The sequence below is a fragment of the Hordeum vulgare genome, chromosome 7H, assembly GCF_904849725.1.
Source record: "Hordeum vulgare subsp. vulgare chromosome 7H, MorexV3_pseudomolecules_assembly, whole genome shotgun sequence".
Taxonomy (NCBI): Eukaryota; Viridiplantae; Streptophyta; class Magnoliopsida; order Poales; family Poaceae; genus Hordeum; species Hordeum vulgare.
The window spans coordinates 16526661-16542772 of NC_058524.1; the positions used below are offsets into that span (position 1 = coordinate 16526661).

Sequence of the window (16112 nt, forward strand, 5' to 3'; positions counted from 1 at the left end):
GAACCGGGACTAAAGGTCCTACCCGTGGGGCGCTACGAGGCGCCCACGTGGAGCACCTTTAGTCCCGGCTTGTAACAGGGCCGGGTCTAAAGGTTAGGCCTTTAGTCCCGCCCCTTTAGTCCCGGTTGGTGAACCGGGACTAAAGCCCCTTACGGGCCGGGGCTATAGGCTCTGTCCCCACTAGTAAACGTACTGTTTCTGGAGCGTCGCCTCCTTTCGAACCGTCGCATCCTTTAGATGCGTCGTTTCCCTTGTATATAAATGTTCAATCATCAATGGAAAATGATAGTTGATTCATTCACTTTCAATAGTTTGCTTTGCCGAGAGGTGCTCTCGGCAACGCATCCGCTCGACACAAGACGCGGGACCTGCCTGTCAGGTGATGGACACATGACGGCTTGATATTCATTGTATTTGTTGATGTGGCAACTGCAGTCTCTGTCCGTCATCTGTGAGGCGCTTTATTTTGTCGATACGTATTGTTTGGCACTCTGCAAAGAGTTTGCCGAGTTCCCAACATTTTGATCTCGGCAAATTTTTGTTTTCCTGATAGGTGTACGCTGGGTGGTCTTTGCTGGAAACAATTCTTGGCAAAGGTTTTGCCATTTTTTGGGCCTTTGCCGAGTGTTTATGGCACTCTGCATAGGGTGCGATTCCAATAATGCCTCGAATATCCTAGTTCGGTAGTGGCATGAAGCAAAAAATGCCTTTAAATTATGTGACTAAAATATGGACTCTGGAGGAAGTGACTGATACTCATGGTGGACAGTTTACAATGTAGCCCTTTCTAAAAAATATATAAGGAGAAATATAGAATTGATATTGTATTAGTACACTTAAAATATTAGGAAAAACAATTCTAGATCGGTACAAACTTTTAACTGCCAAAAAGATGTACAACAAAACACATACTCTTTGAAGACAGAAGAAAATAAAATTTTGTAACATCAATTTTAAATAGTGTTACAGACAATTTATTTATATTTCTAGCCGGTGCAGACGAGGGCGCGATTTAATGACTAGTTAGTGAAATAATAATCTTGCGTCACAAGGGAACTACCGTGGAACTCATGCATAGCGTTAATTCTATGTGCTGGTTTTCTATTATGTATAAACGGCAATTAGGGTTGTCATTTTTTTGTTTTAGGGAAATGTAAATAACAACTGGATAATAGAATATAGGTAATTAATTTCATTCCACAATAGTGATGTATATATGGTATACCATTTTTTCCATAAAACAACGCTCCATTATTTACTATCGCATAATGTGAATATAGATAAAACCAAAAACTTATTTGAAGTCACATTCATCACACTAAAGGGCTGGCCTCACACACAGGACCACCCTGCTTTATTTTCCAACCGGGCCACACCCCTTTCAGTTACTTTAATAACGGAAATACAATTTTTTGATAGAGCATAGTTGATGGGAAGGAAGGGAGGCGAGCTGGGAGCAATAACATGAAACCCGCTAGAAATACTTGTACTAGAAACATTTCTTATGGGGCGAAAACCTGTTATCACTATGACATCTCAAGAAATTGGGTCACTGTGATAGTTGGACGGAAATAAAATCCACACGCACACTTGAATCACTAGTGAAGGACCAGATGTTCACGGGTAAAGCTCAATGATTGATCGGACACCCAGAATCGGGGTGATTTTGAAGTCACTGAATCCTGCCGCCATGATTATCTTCTTCCACTCCTGCTCATCTCGTTCGATGCCATTGAGGAGCATGATGTAAAGATCGAACAAGACTTGTGTCTCTTTGTGCTTCAGGTCTTGCGGGCCTCCACCAACCACCATGTCTACAATTATCACCTTTCCGCCAGCATCTTTTGGAGCGATAGCTTTATTGCAATTTTTTAGTATTTTGATGCAGTCATCGTCGCTCCAATCATGCATAATCCACTGAAACCATTGAAGTTTGTTACGAGATTTGCATTCGAAAATACCACAGTGTACTTGGGTCAGTATGCACCCGAATGGCAAAAGCTTATTAAAAATAGCAGAAAATCAAGAAATTCTGAAACATTTTGTACTAACAAATATGGCTGAATGCTATACTCATATGTGAAGTTTCCTGAAGAATAACATGCCTGCTGGTCTGGGAGGAAAAGGACATAAAATATACTAGAATAGTTGTATTTTTTAGGGCACGGTTTTGTCTAGAATACCTCGGATGTCGTCTCTTGGTCACTACCTCAGACATCCAAAATCATGTTTGTGATAGAAATATATAGAAATATTTGAATTTTTCGACATCCGGGGGTGCATGTGCACGGAGTGGCAAAAAATTCACTCCAGTTAGGCATTGTGATAATGAAAATTGACAACATTATGACTATTTAGCTACATCTTTCCTAATTTGCCTAAATGGACATTGTCTCTAATTCAATATGGCAGAACCGTACCTCAGTCTCAAATTAGTTGACTTCTTGTATCTAGACAAATTGGAGTCAACTAATTCGGGACCAAGGAAGTAGTACAACCTCCGTCCCAAATTACTTCTCTTAAATTTGTCTAGTCACATGTCCGTAGCTAGATAAAGTTAAGATACGTTAATTTGGAACGGAGGGAGTATCCTTTATACTCCATTAGCAAAGGGCCTGTTGTAATTGAGAAGCTGGAACAAGATGAATAGATACTAGGACCAAAATAAGCGAATTGTTGACGCACCTTTAGGAAGACAACATCTGCCTGTGGAATGCTCTCAAACATGTCGCCCGCAATGTACTGCACGTCGGTGCCACTAGGAGCCCCGGCAATGACATGGCCGAGGTCCATCACGCTGCACTTGATGTGCGGGAACGATTTCGATATTGCTTGTGCCGCCCCACCATGGCCTCCGGCAACGTCGACCAGGGAGCCTATACCCTCGAAGACGCTGCCGCACTCCCTGATGGCGATGTCCATGAGGAACCGGCTATCGGAGGCCATGGCGTCATTGACGATGGTGTTGAATGCCGCATTATGGTGGGCTATTTCCCAGAAGGTTTTGCCGTGCTTCAACTTGAAAAGGTCTGGTTCTGGCAGCTTGTGCTGGAACCAGGCCCCGAGTTCAGAGAAGGAGGAGACGATGTTGGGCTGGAGCTGCAGGTTGATGACGGGGACAATGTTCACCGAGGCCGAGCTGACGAGGAGGTGGGACACTGCTGTGAGTGTGTAGACGAGCTCCACTTGGACGTCGTCCCTTGGACTGGGCTGCTGGACGCTGAAGACGCCGGAGACAGTGAGCACACGCATAAGGCGGCGCAGGCAGCAGATCTTGGACGGGTGGAGCGTAGCTACAGCTCCAATTTGGGAGAGGGTAGCGGCACCGCCATGGTGGTGGATGGCGTCGGCGATGCCGAGGTCCAAGCAGGACTTTAGTGCCATTGATTTGACGTAGCCAAAGGAGATGTGCCAGAGCTCGAGCTGAGCATCGAGCAAACCCTGATCGGTGCGTTGCTCCCGGGTGAGCACCATTATTTATGTGAGTACAGTTTGGGATCCTGGCTATTCGGTGCGCAGTGGATGCAGAAGAGAGCGCTCTCTATTCGTATTTATAGAGCAAACATGTCTTTTCTTTTCTTTGAGGAATGGAAAACATAAGGAAACATGTATTCTTTATTCTGGTCCTCCGCTCTGGTTCAGCTACCTCAGCTATTACTCTCCTAATAATGTCCGTCTTGTTTGGTTCTTGGGCCTTCCAAGGGAGGGTTCCGGCCTATTTACGTGCGGAGTCCTAGTGGAGTAACTTAGCCAGTAACGTAGCACACTTTAAGATAACTTTACTTACGTGGCATGTATTAAACACGAAAAAAGCTGTTTAGAGTACTATAACGCTTTCTGAGAAAAGATGAGTCTATACAAGCTAATAAATAAACTCATCTACACCACTACTACTAAGTTACTTTGCATTAAGAAGATAGTAATCGTAAACTAGTGCCACTATGACTAAGAGGGTGTTTGGATACTCTCTAGTCATGTGACTAGTAGTAGTCAGACTACAAGTTTGTAGTCAGGCCCTGTTTGAAAGGTGAATACTATTAGTCAGCATTAAGTGTCTCAGTATTAAATTATTCTTTCTTTCTTCCATTTATCTCCCTTCCATTGGCGTGCCCGCATGGGAGGATGAGCCCGCAACAGGATGGGCCCGCCAATTAATTAAAGAAGAGACGTTAGTCAGTAAAAGTTGGGGATGGGGTGACTAGGGACTAAACTAGTTTTAGTCACCCATTAGTCAGGGGTGTTTGGAGGTTTACTGACTAAAGATGACTACTACTAGTCTCTAGTCTCTAGTCTCCAGTGATCCAAACACCCTCTAAAGTAGGGGTCTGTTTGGCTACATGCATCAAGTTCAATCAGACCCGCTTGATGCACCTTTTTCCTTGCATAGTTGGTTGCATGTCAATAATTAATGTTCTTTTACACAATCTTCAATAGAGTATAATGGTATGTCTAAATGGTAGCTGGAACTACATAATGGATCAACAATGATCTGTTTTATGTTCCTTTAGTAAGAAGCAAACTTAATGCATGTACTACCTCGTTCCCGGTTGGCACATGCATATTCCTACGTCAAGAATTTGTCGGTGAAATGCAAGTTAAACGCCATAACTCAACAATATTAAATATATTTGGGACATATAACTCGCATGTCATTGTCTAAATTGACAACCTAGTGAGGTAATGATGCATCCAAGACTTATAAATACGAAACGAGGTAGTGATTGTTGGCACGTTACTAAAACTACTTTGTGGGTATGTGCAATACCGACATATCTTTAGACTACTCATAGAAAGTATGATTGATTACAAATACGGAGGGAGTATCTCAGTAAGTGAACTACGGTAATTTAAGCATCATTTCATTTATCTAGCCGGTTGTTAAATACGGTGGTTGGAGAGTGAATCATCAAGAGGGACATGTAATCATGATCGTGAACGTCCATTAAGTTGATGATTTGATAATAATTCTGATAAAGTTATTCCATCCGCTGTAAAATGTGAAACTCCCATTTATTCTAATATTACAGTATAATTAATGGTTATACCTGTTAAATGGGGCCTCATCCCTCGCCCCATCCACCCCCGCGTCGCCAACCCTAGGCGATACGGGGCCGACCGCGGTGCCGGCCTCCGGCCCCCTCACCCCTCACCCCCTCCCTCTCGCCGCCGCAGGTCCCGCCGGGCAAACCCCGGGCGGCGACGGTAGCGGCGGGGCCTTCTCCCTCGCGCGATGGTGGCGGACTCCCCTGGCTGCGGCGGCGCGCGGTTCCACGATGATTCGGCTGCGTGGATTGGTGGGATGCCGGTGACGAGCGCGGGCCGGCGGCGTCAGTGGAGGCGCGGCCTCCCTGCGGCGGAGGCGCCCCTGTTGTTGCGCCTGGGAACTCTGATCTCGTGCGTCCCAGATGGGCTGGGGCGGGCCGGTGGATCTGGGATGCGGCTACAGGGGGACGCGGTGGAGCCTTTCAACGCTGGCTGCATGGCACCGTGGTGGTGCAGGAGACCGGCTAGGCGGCGGCGGGCTGGATCCTCACCGTCCGGCCCGTGTTTTTGGTGGTGGTGGGACGGTGGCCAGCGCCTTCCTTCCTACTGACAGTGTTCTGGCTCACCTATCCTCGATGGTGTGGTCAAGTCGGCTCCTTGTTGTGTTTCATGGGCGTTGGGGTCGACCGCATGGCCGGGGCGAAATTCCTGCGTGAAGTGGACGACGGCGACGCCTGCGTGCGCCGTCACCTCCTTGGTGGCGTCGTCATCGTGCTACCCGTGCTTCCCCGCCCCGAGCACCAGGGGATACCCTAGGTCCGGCCTTCGGATCGGGCGATGGCGACGCGTCTGCGACGTTCCCCTCTTGAGGGCGTCGCTTTGGTGGCTCGTGGAGCCCTCGGTACTTGGTGGAGTCTATGTTGGCCTCCGCTGAGGGCGTGGGCTTCCAAGGCACCATGTACACCATCTTGGGAGCTTCTTTGTCGACGCCTTCTTTTGTCGGTTCAGCGTTGCCGTCCACTCGCCGACTCTTAGGCGCTTATGGACGGGCGGTGCGTTGGCTTGTGTCTTCTTGAAGTTGGAGTAGGTATGAAGTCCTCATCTTTGGTCGTGACGCGGCTTTGAAGCTTGGTGAGAAAAGCTGTTTAGAGTACTATAACACAACGCTTTCTGAGAAAAGATGAGTCTACAAGCTAATAAATGAACTCATCTACACCACTACTACTAAGTTACTTTGCATTAAGAAGATAATAATCGTAAACTAGTGCCACTATGACTAGAGTAGGGATCTGTTTGGCTACATGCATCAAGTTCAATCAGACCCGCTTGATGCACCTTTTTTTTGCTTATATGTATAGTTGGTTGCATGTCAATAATTAATGTTCCTTCACACAATCTTCAATATAGTATAATGGTATGTTTAAATGGTAGCTGGATCTACATAATGGATCAACAATGATTTGTTTTATGTTCCTTTAGTAAGAAGCAAACTTAATGCATGTACTACCTCCTTCCCGGTTGGCACACGCATATTCCTAGGCCAAGAATTTGGCCGATGAAATGCAAGTTAAACGCCATAACTCAATAATATTATATATACTTGGGACATATAACTCGCATTTCATTGTGTAAATTGACAACGTAGTGATGTAGTGATACATCCAGGATTGATAAATACGAAACGAGGTAGTGGTTGTTGGCACGTTACTAAAACTACTTTGTGGGTATGTGCATTACCGACATATCTTTAGACTACTCATAGAGAGTATGATTGATTACAAATACGGAGGGAGTATCTCAGTAAGTGAACTACGGTAATTTGAGCATCATTTCATTTATCTAGCCGATTGTTAAATACGGTGGATGGACTGTGAATCATCAAGAGGGACATGTATTCATGATCGTGAACGTCCATTGAGTTGATGATTTGATAATAATTCTGATAAAGTTATTCCATCCGCTGTAAAATTTGAGACGCCCATTTATTCTAATATTACAGAATAATTAATGGTTATACCTGTTAAATGGGGCCTCACCCCTCGCCCCCACCCACCCCCACGTCGCCAACCCTAGGCGACACGGGGGCGACCGCGCCGCCGGCCTCCGGCCCCCTCACCTCTCGCCGCCACAGGTCCCACCGGGCAAGCCCCGGGCGGCGACGGTGGCGGCGGGGCCTTCTCCCTCGCGCGGTGGTTGCGAACTCCCCTGTCGGCGGCGGTGCATGGTTCCACGCCGATTCGGCTGCGTGGAGCGGTGGGACGCCGGCGACGAGCACGGGCCGGCGGCGTCAGTGGAGGCGCGGCCTCCCTGCCACGGAGGCGCCCCTGTTGCTGCACCTGGGAACTCCGATCTCGTGCGTCCCAGATGGGCTGGGGCGGGCCGGTGGATCTGGGATGCGGCTACAGGCGGGAGCGGAGGAGCCTTTCAATGCTGGTTGCATGGCACCGTGGTGGTGCTGGAGACCGGCTAGGCGGCGGCGGGCTGGATCCTCACCGTCCGGCCCGTGTTTTTGGTGGTGGTGGGACGGTGGCTAGCGCCTTCCTTCCTGCTGACAGCGTTTTGGCTCACCTCTCCTCGGTGGTGTGGTCAAGTCGGCTCCTTGTTGTGTTTCATCGGCGTTGGGGTCGACGGCATGGCCGGGGCGAAATCCCTGCGTGAAGCGGACGACGGCGACGCCTGCGGGCGCCGTCACCTCCTTGGAGGCGTCGTCATCGTGCTACCCGTGCTTCCCCGCCCCGAGCACCAGGGGAAATTAGGTCCGGCATTCGGATCGGGTGATGGCGACGCGTCTGTGTCATTCCCCTCTTGAGGGCGTCGCTTTGGTGGCTCGTGGAGCCCTCGGTACTTGGTGGAGTCTGTGTTGGCCTCCGCTGAGGGCGTGGGCTTCCAAGGCGCCATGTACACCGTCTCGGGAGCTTCTTTGTCGACGCCTTCTTCTGTCGGTTCAGCGCTGTCGTCCACTCTCTGACTCTTAGGCGCTTATGGACGGGCGGGGCGTTGGCTTGTGCCTTCTTGGAGTTGGAGTAGGTATGAAGTTCTCATCTTCGGTCGTGACACGGCTTTGAAGCTTGGTGAGAAAAGCTGTTTAGAGTACTATAACACAACACTTTCTGAGAAAAGATGAGTCTACAAGCTAATAAATGAACTTATCTACACCACTACTACTGAGTTACTTTGCATTAAGAAGATAGTAACGTAAACTAGTGCCACTATGACTAGAGTAGGGGTCTGTTTGGCTACATGCATCAAGTTCAATCAGACCCGCCTGATGCACCTTTTTTCTTCCTTCTATGTATAGTTAGTTGCATGTCAATAATTAATGTTCCTTCACACAATCTTCAATAGATCATAATGGTATGTCTAAAGGGAAACGCTTACTATCAGTAGTCTGAAACGAAGCCATCGTGAGACCGTTGGTGAGCCATTGATCCTTCTTTTAATCTCACGGCTGAGATTTCAGTCTCCAAGATTGCCGCACATGCGACCATAATTCCAGTCATCAATTTATATCCCTAATTAACTGCCCCTACCCAAGCACCCATGTTTCCGATCTCGCCGCACCAGTCCAACCTCTTGCCCTTGCTCGCCGGTGCCCTCGCTCCCGTCTCCGTCCTCAGGGTTCTTCCCAGCCCCACTACGGCCTCCGACGCATCTTACCTGTGCGTCATCCCATCCCTGTGCCCGAAGTTAACCGTGACCTTGCTCACCGACGTGCTCGCAACCTTCCTCGTCGTCCTGGTTATCTTCGTCGCAATTGAACCCCTCTGCACTTGTCATTCTTTCCTCCTGTCCCGCTCATCAGAGCAGCATGGCGTATCACACGATTCTCCCACATGGCCCATCCTCATCCGATTTAGGGTTTGACTCCTCTCTCCTCTTGGTACTTCTCAATCTTGCAATGCTAGTTCTTTTTGAAACTTATTTTGCAGTGCTAGGTGACTGCTAACATAATTGTGTTTCGATTTTTACTTGATATCGTGGTGTCAATACGTTGGTTTATGCATCATTTTGTGGTTGTGAATTTCTTCCGTACTGTATGTATTGGATCACTAAATTATCTATATTTTTGTGGATTAAGTAGGTACATCACACACATACGCCTACCCGGTTATTATTATTAGTTCCATTTTTCAAATTTTGCTGCTTCCCAATGGCAATACAAATGTACCCGACGGACTTTTTTGTGCTTCTTTGGGCAAGCAAATTGCTTACATTGGCCAACAAAAAATGGTTAAATTTGTGTATAGGCAACCGAAAACATGCATCCTCGCATTGACAGTAATCCTAATTGTTCCCATTATTAATGTTCCATGCTAGCGGCCAAGATTAATGTTGGGCTGTCATATATTCATGCTTCTTAGAAATTGACATACTATGGTTATAACAGATAAGCTTGCTAATGTCGTGCTTCCATACACCTATTTTGACTAACATCTTCCTCTCTCGATTTATTCCTTCAATTCACATATTTTGACACACGGCAATGAAACATGTCGAAACAGATTGTATGTCCAGAAGTCTGATGTGCGACACTTCAGAACGCAACCATAGTCTGTAGGATTTTTCCCTCCTCACACGCATCATCCTCATTGATCTGACCTTGGTATTGAGTCCTCTCAACCAGATATGGTGCGAGTTGATTTCCATGCATATTTATGTTCTCAAGAATTGTTTGATATCTCTATGTGCATATTTTTCTCTATTCCCTTTTTGGGGGCTGATTTCGATACATATATTATGTAGTGGATCACTAAACCATCAACGAGTACATGTCTATTTGGTACGTTCATGACATAAATATGCTTACCCATGTTGACCGCAGGTTTTTTTGGTATTGATTCTTTTTTTCAAATACCCATGCTTCAAAGTAATACTACTTATGTATCCATCAATATTTTCATGCTTCTTACCCATTGTGCTTCCACATTGTAATACACATGCTTCTTGGGCCCATAGTATGCTTCAATTTGTTAATTGCAGGTGGTTGAATAGCACAAATTGGTGTTTCTTGTTAATCATGCTTCCTTGATTTTTACCAGATGCTTCTACTGTAGACACGTAAATCCATAACACAACAATGTTCCGTGAACGTTAAAATTGTGCATCTAGATCTTGTGTGTCAAGCGTGTAGATTTCTCAAATCAAATCTCCACTATTTTAGTGTATGATAGCATCAACATCATTTGCTTGTGTTAGCCATGCTTCCTACGTTAAGTGCTCTCACACATGTTTGTATGCAACAAGGAGCGCTAGGGGATCAAGGTTGGATGTGTCTACTTGAAAGATGATGAGTCGAGTTCATAAAATACCCCCAAGGTTCAAATATTTGGGTTATCAAGAGGTATACAATCTCGAGGATGACACCTTGGATAATGAATTCCATCAGATGATGGCTATGCCACATTTGAATTAGCGAAATTTGATGCATGGAAGCAATTTTGACTTTGCCTTCAAGCATACTCTCCATTTGAATGTAGCATTTTGCTCTCTCTTTGCATCAAATCCCTAATTTGAATTGGAATCATGTGTAATTATGACTGAAAATATTTTTCTATCTAATGGAAGCAATATAATATTTTGTTGGAAGCAACTCTGTAGTCGATGGAAACAAGATTGTGATGTTTCTCAAACACGTACAATGATTTCTTTTTCGATGGAAGAAGGTTCAAACCAATTCTCTAGTTTGTGGAAGCAAGATAGCGATGCTTTGGAAACAAAATTTCAGGTTACAAAGGACATAAAATTTCAAATAAAGGGCGATGCTACGGATCATTTCCTCGCAGCGGTTGGATTTACACTCAAAAAACAAACACGAGTCACCGCGGAAGGAGCGCCACCCAGCTTCGCAAGCAGGGGCCGCACACCCGCGTCGTTGGGGCTGGGCGTTCGTCAGCGCGGTGATGCACCGTTGCAACAATAACACTGGCACGACGGTGCTCCAAGGCAACGCCGGCGGCCTGTCGAAACTCCGGCCATGTTTCATTGCAGCCGCAACAGCAGCACGCGGTGCTCCAACGCAGCACCGACAGCTCGTGGCAGCTCTGGTCTTGTTTCATTGTAGCCGTGCCACAAGTGCGCAGTGCTCCAATGCAGCGCCGACCATGCTTCATTGCAGCCACGAAATCGAAACGCGGTGCTCCAACACAATGCCGGCGGCCCGACGCAGCTCCGGCATGTTGCGTTGCAGCTCCGCCTCTCTGGCGCGCAGCACCACCCCGATGCACTGCATATCCGCCGCCACACCTTCATGTTCCACTGCAGCTCTGCTGCCGGCGCATGGCACCACGTTTGTTATGCAGCTTTACTTCTCCATTCTGCGGCAATGGCGGAGATCCCACTCTCCCATGGATTGCAGCTAGGGAGCAACATGTACGGGCCACATCAGATGGCATGGCTAGCGGCGGTGGCTCAGATCAGCTCGCAGCTCGGCAACTGCGGCCATGGCGAATGGGCAGCAGCGGTGCTGAAGGAGAGCGGGTGTGCTGCCGAGAGAGGTGAGGGGAAAAATGAGGAAGAAGACGAGCAGTGAGGAAAGAGATAAGGCAAGATGAGAGTGCGAGGTGGATGGGCCCTACAGAAGGACGTGTCAATCGGGGGAGGCGGCTTACAGAGTAGAGAAATCAGTTGGTTGATTATAAATAATTTCCTCAAATAGATCAAACCATATTTTATTTACAACAAAAGCAAATTCTTGAATGAAGACAAAAATTAACTAAAATGCCTCCGTACAGAAATATAGAAGCATGTAGATAACTAAAGTAGTGATCTAAACATTATTATATTTGTTTACGGAAAGAGTAGTAAAGAAAACGAACTGATGCACAACATTACAAACAAGGTGGATCCATGGATACACGTATTAGTTGTGTCGGATGCAAATTTTGGTACATAAGAAAGCAACCTACGGATATGATTTGTATGATTTGTTCCCTAAAACTAAGTACCAACTCATATCCAAGGGCAGCAAGCTGCCAGATTTGATTTGTTTCCTAAGACTATGGACGACTCCATATAGTAAGGAAGCAAGCTGCCGTTTTTGATTTGTTTTCTAAAACTATGGACCAATGCACATATGGTAAGGAAGCATGCTGCTGTATTTAATTTGTTTCCTAAAACTAAGGTCTATCTCTTATAGGCAGTTCATCCCGCGTAATCAGGGATCCACATGATTTACGGAAGCAGTCCCAGGTTCGTTTTAGTGGGTCCTAAACAAGAGATCGAAAGTACGTTCTGCTTTTAATCTAACGGCATGTGACTGGTCTGATAGATGCAATCTATCAATAGTCTGATGCGTAGCAGTGCCCATGTCTAAATGGTAGCTGGAACTACATAATGGATCAACAATGATCTGTTTTATGTTCCTTTAGTAAGAAGCAAACTTAATGCATGTACTACCTCGTTCCCTGTTGGCACATGCATATTCCTAGGTCAAGAATTTGTCGATGAAATGCAAGTTAAACGCCATAACTCAACAATATTATATATATTTGGGACATATAACTCGCATTTCATTGTCTAAATTAACAACCTAGTGAGGTAGTGATGCATCCAGGACTTATAAATACGACACGAGGTAGTGATTGTTGGCACGTTACTAAAACTACTATGTGGGTATGTGCAATACCGACATATCTTTAGACTACTCATAGAAAGTATGATTGATTACAAATACGGAGGGAGTATCTCAGTAAGTGAACTACGGTAATTTAAGCATCATTTCATTTATCTAGCCGGTTGTTAAATACGGTGGTTGGAGAGTGAATCATCAAGAGGGACATGTAATCATGATCGTGAACGTCCATTAAGTTGATGATTTGATAATAATTCTGATAAAGTTATTCCATCCGCTGTAAAATGTGAAACTCCCATTTATTCTAATATTACAGTATAATTATTGGTTATACCTGTTAAATGGGGCCTCATCCCTCGCCCCATCCACCCCCGCGTCGCCAACCCTAGGCGACACGGGGGCGACCGCGGTGCCGGCCTCCGGCCCCCTCACCCCTCACCCCCTCCCTCTCGCCGCCGCAGGTCCCGCCGGGCAAACCCCGGGCGGCGACGGTGGCGGCGGGGCCTTCTCGCTCGCGCGATGGTGGCGAACTCCCCTGGCTGCGGCGGCGCGCGGTTCCACGATGATTCGGCTGCGTGGATTGGTGGGATGCCGGTGACGAGCGCGGGCCGGCGGCGTCAGTGGAGGCGCGGCCTCCCTGCGGCGGAGGCGCCCCTGTTGTTGCGCCTGGGAACTCTGATCTCGTGCGTCCCAGATGGGCTGGGGCGGGCCGGTGGATCTGGGATGCGGCTACAGGGGGACGCGGTGGAGCCTTTCAACGCTGGCTGCATGGCACCATGGTGGTGCAGGAGACCGGCTAGGCGGCGGCGGGCTGGATCCTCACCGTCCGGCCCGTGTTTTTGGTGGTGGTGGGACGGTGGCCAGCGCCTTCCTACTGACAGTGTTCTGGCTCACCTATCCTCGGTGGTGTGGTCAAGTCGGCTCCTTGTTGTGTTTCATGGGCGTTGGGGTCGACCGCATGGCCGGGGCGAAATTCCTGCGTGAAGTGGACGACGGCGACGCCTGCGTGCGCCGTCACCTCCTTGGTGGCGTCGTCATCGTGCTACCCGTGCTTCCCCGCCCCGAGCACCAGGGGATACCCTAGGTCCGGCCTTCGGATCGGGCGATGGCGACGCGTCTGCGACGTTCCCCTCTTGAGGGCGTCGCTTTGGTGGCTCGTGGAGCCCTCGGTACTTGGTGGAGTCTATGTTGGCCTCCGCTGAGGGCGTGGGCTTCCAAGGCACCATGTACACCATCTCGGGAGCTTCTTTGTCGACGCCTTCTTTTGTCGGTTCAGCGCTGTCGTCCACTCGCCGACTCTTAGGCGCTTATGGACGGGCGGTGCGTTGGCTTGTGCCTTCTTGAAGTTGGAGTAGGTATGAAGTCCTCATCTTTGCTCGTGACGCGGCTTTGAAGCTTGATGAGAAAAGCTGTTTAGAGTACTATAACACAACGCTTTCTGAGAAAAGATGAGTCTACAAGCTAATAAATGAACTCATCTACACCACTACTACTAAGTTACTTTGCATTAAGAAGATAATAACGTAAACTAGTGCCACTATGACTAGAGTAGGGATCTGTTTGGCTACATGCATCAAGTTCAATCAGACCCGCTTGATGCACCTTTTTTCTTGCTTCTATGTATAGTTGGTTGCATGTCAATAATTAATGTTCCTTCACACAATCTTCAATAGAGTATAATGGTATGTTTAAATGGTAGCTGGATCTACATAATGGATCAACAATGATTTGTTTTATGTTCCTTTAGTAAGAAGCAAACTTAATGCATGTACTACCTCCTTCCCGGTTGGCACACGCATATTCCTAGGCCAAGAATTTGGCCGATGAAATGCAAGTTAAACGCCATAACTCAATAATATTATATATACTTGGGACATATAACTCGCATTTCATTGTGTAAATTGACAACCTAGTGAAGTAGTGATACATCCAGGATTGATAAATACGAAACGAGGTAGTGGTTGTTGGCACGTTACTAAAACTACTTTGTGGGTATGTGCAATACCGACATATCTTTAGACTACTCATAGAGAGTATGATTGATTACAAATACGGAGGGAGTATCTCAGTAAGTGAACTACGGTAATTTGAGCATCATTTCATTTATCTAGCCGATTGTTAAATACGGTGGATGGACTGTGAATCATCAAGAGGGACATGTATTCATGATCGTGAACGTCCATTAAGTTGATGATTTGATAATAATTCTGATAAAGTTATTCCATCCGCTGTAAAATTTGAGACGCCCATTTATTCTAATATTACAGTATAATTAATGGTTATACCTGTTAAATGGGGCCCCACCCCTCGCCCCCACCCACCCCCACGTCGCCAACCCTAGGAGACACGGGGGGCGACCGCGCCGCCGGCCTCCGGCCCCCTCACCTCTCGCCGCCACAGGTCCCTCAGGGCAAGCCCCGGCGGCGACGGTGGCGGCGGGGCCTTCTCCCTCGCGCGGTGGTTGCGAACTCCCCTGTCGGCGGCGGTGCACGGTTCCACGCCGATTCGGCTGCGTGGAGCGGCGGGACGCCCACGACGAGCGCGGGCCGGCGGCGTCAGTGGAGGCGCGGCCTCCCTGCCACGGAGGCGCCCCTGTTGCTGCACCTGGGAACTCGATCACGTGCGTCCCAGATGGGCTGGGGCGGGCCGGTGGATCTGGGATGCGGCTACAGGCGGGAGCGGAGGAGCCTTTCAACGCTGGCTGCATGGCACCGTGGTGGTGCTGGAGACCGGCTAGGCGGCGCCGGGCTGGATCCTCACCGTCCGGCCCGTGTTTTTGGTGGTGGTGGGACGGTTGCCAGCGCCTTCCTTCCTGCTGACAGCGTTTTGGCTCACCTCTCCTCGGTGGTGTGGTCAAGTCGGCTCCTTGTTGTGTTTCATCGGCGTTGGGGTCGACGGCATGGCCGGGGCGAAATCCCTGCGTGAAGCGGACGACGGCGACGCCTGCGGGCGCCGTCACCTCCTTGGAGGCGTCGTCATCGTGCTACCCGTGCTTCCCCGCCCCGAGCACCCGGGGAAATTAGGTCCGGCCTTCGGATCGGGTGATGGCGACGCGTCTGCGTCATTCCCCTCTTGAGGGCGTCGCTTTGGTGGCTCGTGGAGCCCTCGGTACTTGGTGAAGTCTGTGTTGGCCTCCGCTGAGGGCGTGGGCTTCCAAGGCGCCATGTACACCGTCTCGGGAGCTTCTTTGTCGACGCCTTCTTCTGCCGGTTCAGCGCTGTCGTCCACTCTCTGACTCTTAGGCGCTTATGGACGGGCGGTGCGTTGGCTTGTGCCTTCTTGGAGTTGGAGTAGGTATGAAGTTCTCATCTTCGGTCGTGACGCGGCTTTGAAGCTTGGTGAGAAAAGCTATTTAGAGTACTATAACACAACGCTTTCTGAGAAAAGATGAGTCTACAAGCTAATAAATGAACTTATCTACACCACTACTACTACTGAGTTACTTTGCATTAAGAAGATAGTAACGTAAACTAGTGCCACTATGACTAGAGTAGGGGTTTGTTTGGCTACATGCATCAAGTTCAATCAGACCCGCCTGATGCACCTTTTTTCTTCCTTC

The 16112-nt window shown here is 48.2% G+C and overlaps 2 protein-coding genes across 2 annotated transcripts; one reads left to right on the forward strand and one right to left on the reverse strand.

Moving 5' to 3' along the window:
* Window positions 1–1313: 1313 nt before the first annotated feature.
* LOC123412782 (O-methyltransferase ZRP4-like) lies at window positions 1314–3440 on the reverse strand. The gene is made up of 2 exons (XM_045105717.1): window positions 2686–3440; window positions 1314–1917 (listed from the first exon to the last, which is right to left on the reverse strand). Exons 1-2 carry the CDS (start codon window positions 3382–3384, stop codon window positions 1618–1620), a joined length of 999 nt encoding a protein of 332 aa, XP_044961652.1. The 5' UTR covers window positions 3385–3440; the 3' UTR covers window positions 1314–1617.
* Window positions 3441–15184: 11744 nt separating this feature from the next.
* LOC123413469 lies at window positions 15185–15557 on the forward strand. Its single transcript, XM_045106407.1, has one exon. It carries the CDS (start codon window positions 15185–15187, stop codon window positions 15476–15478), a length of 294 nt encoding a protein of 97 aa, XP_044962342.1. The 3' UTR covers window positions 15479–15557.
* The last annotated feature ends 555 nt before the right edge of the window (window positions 15558–16112 follow it).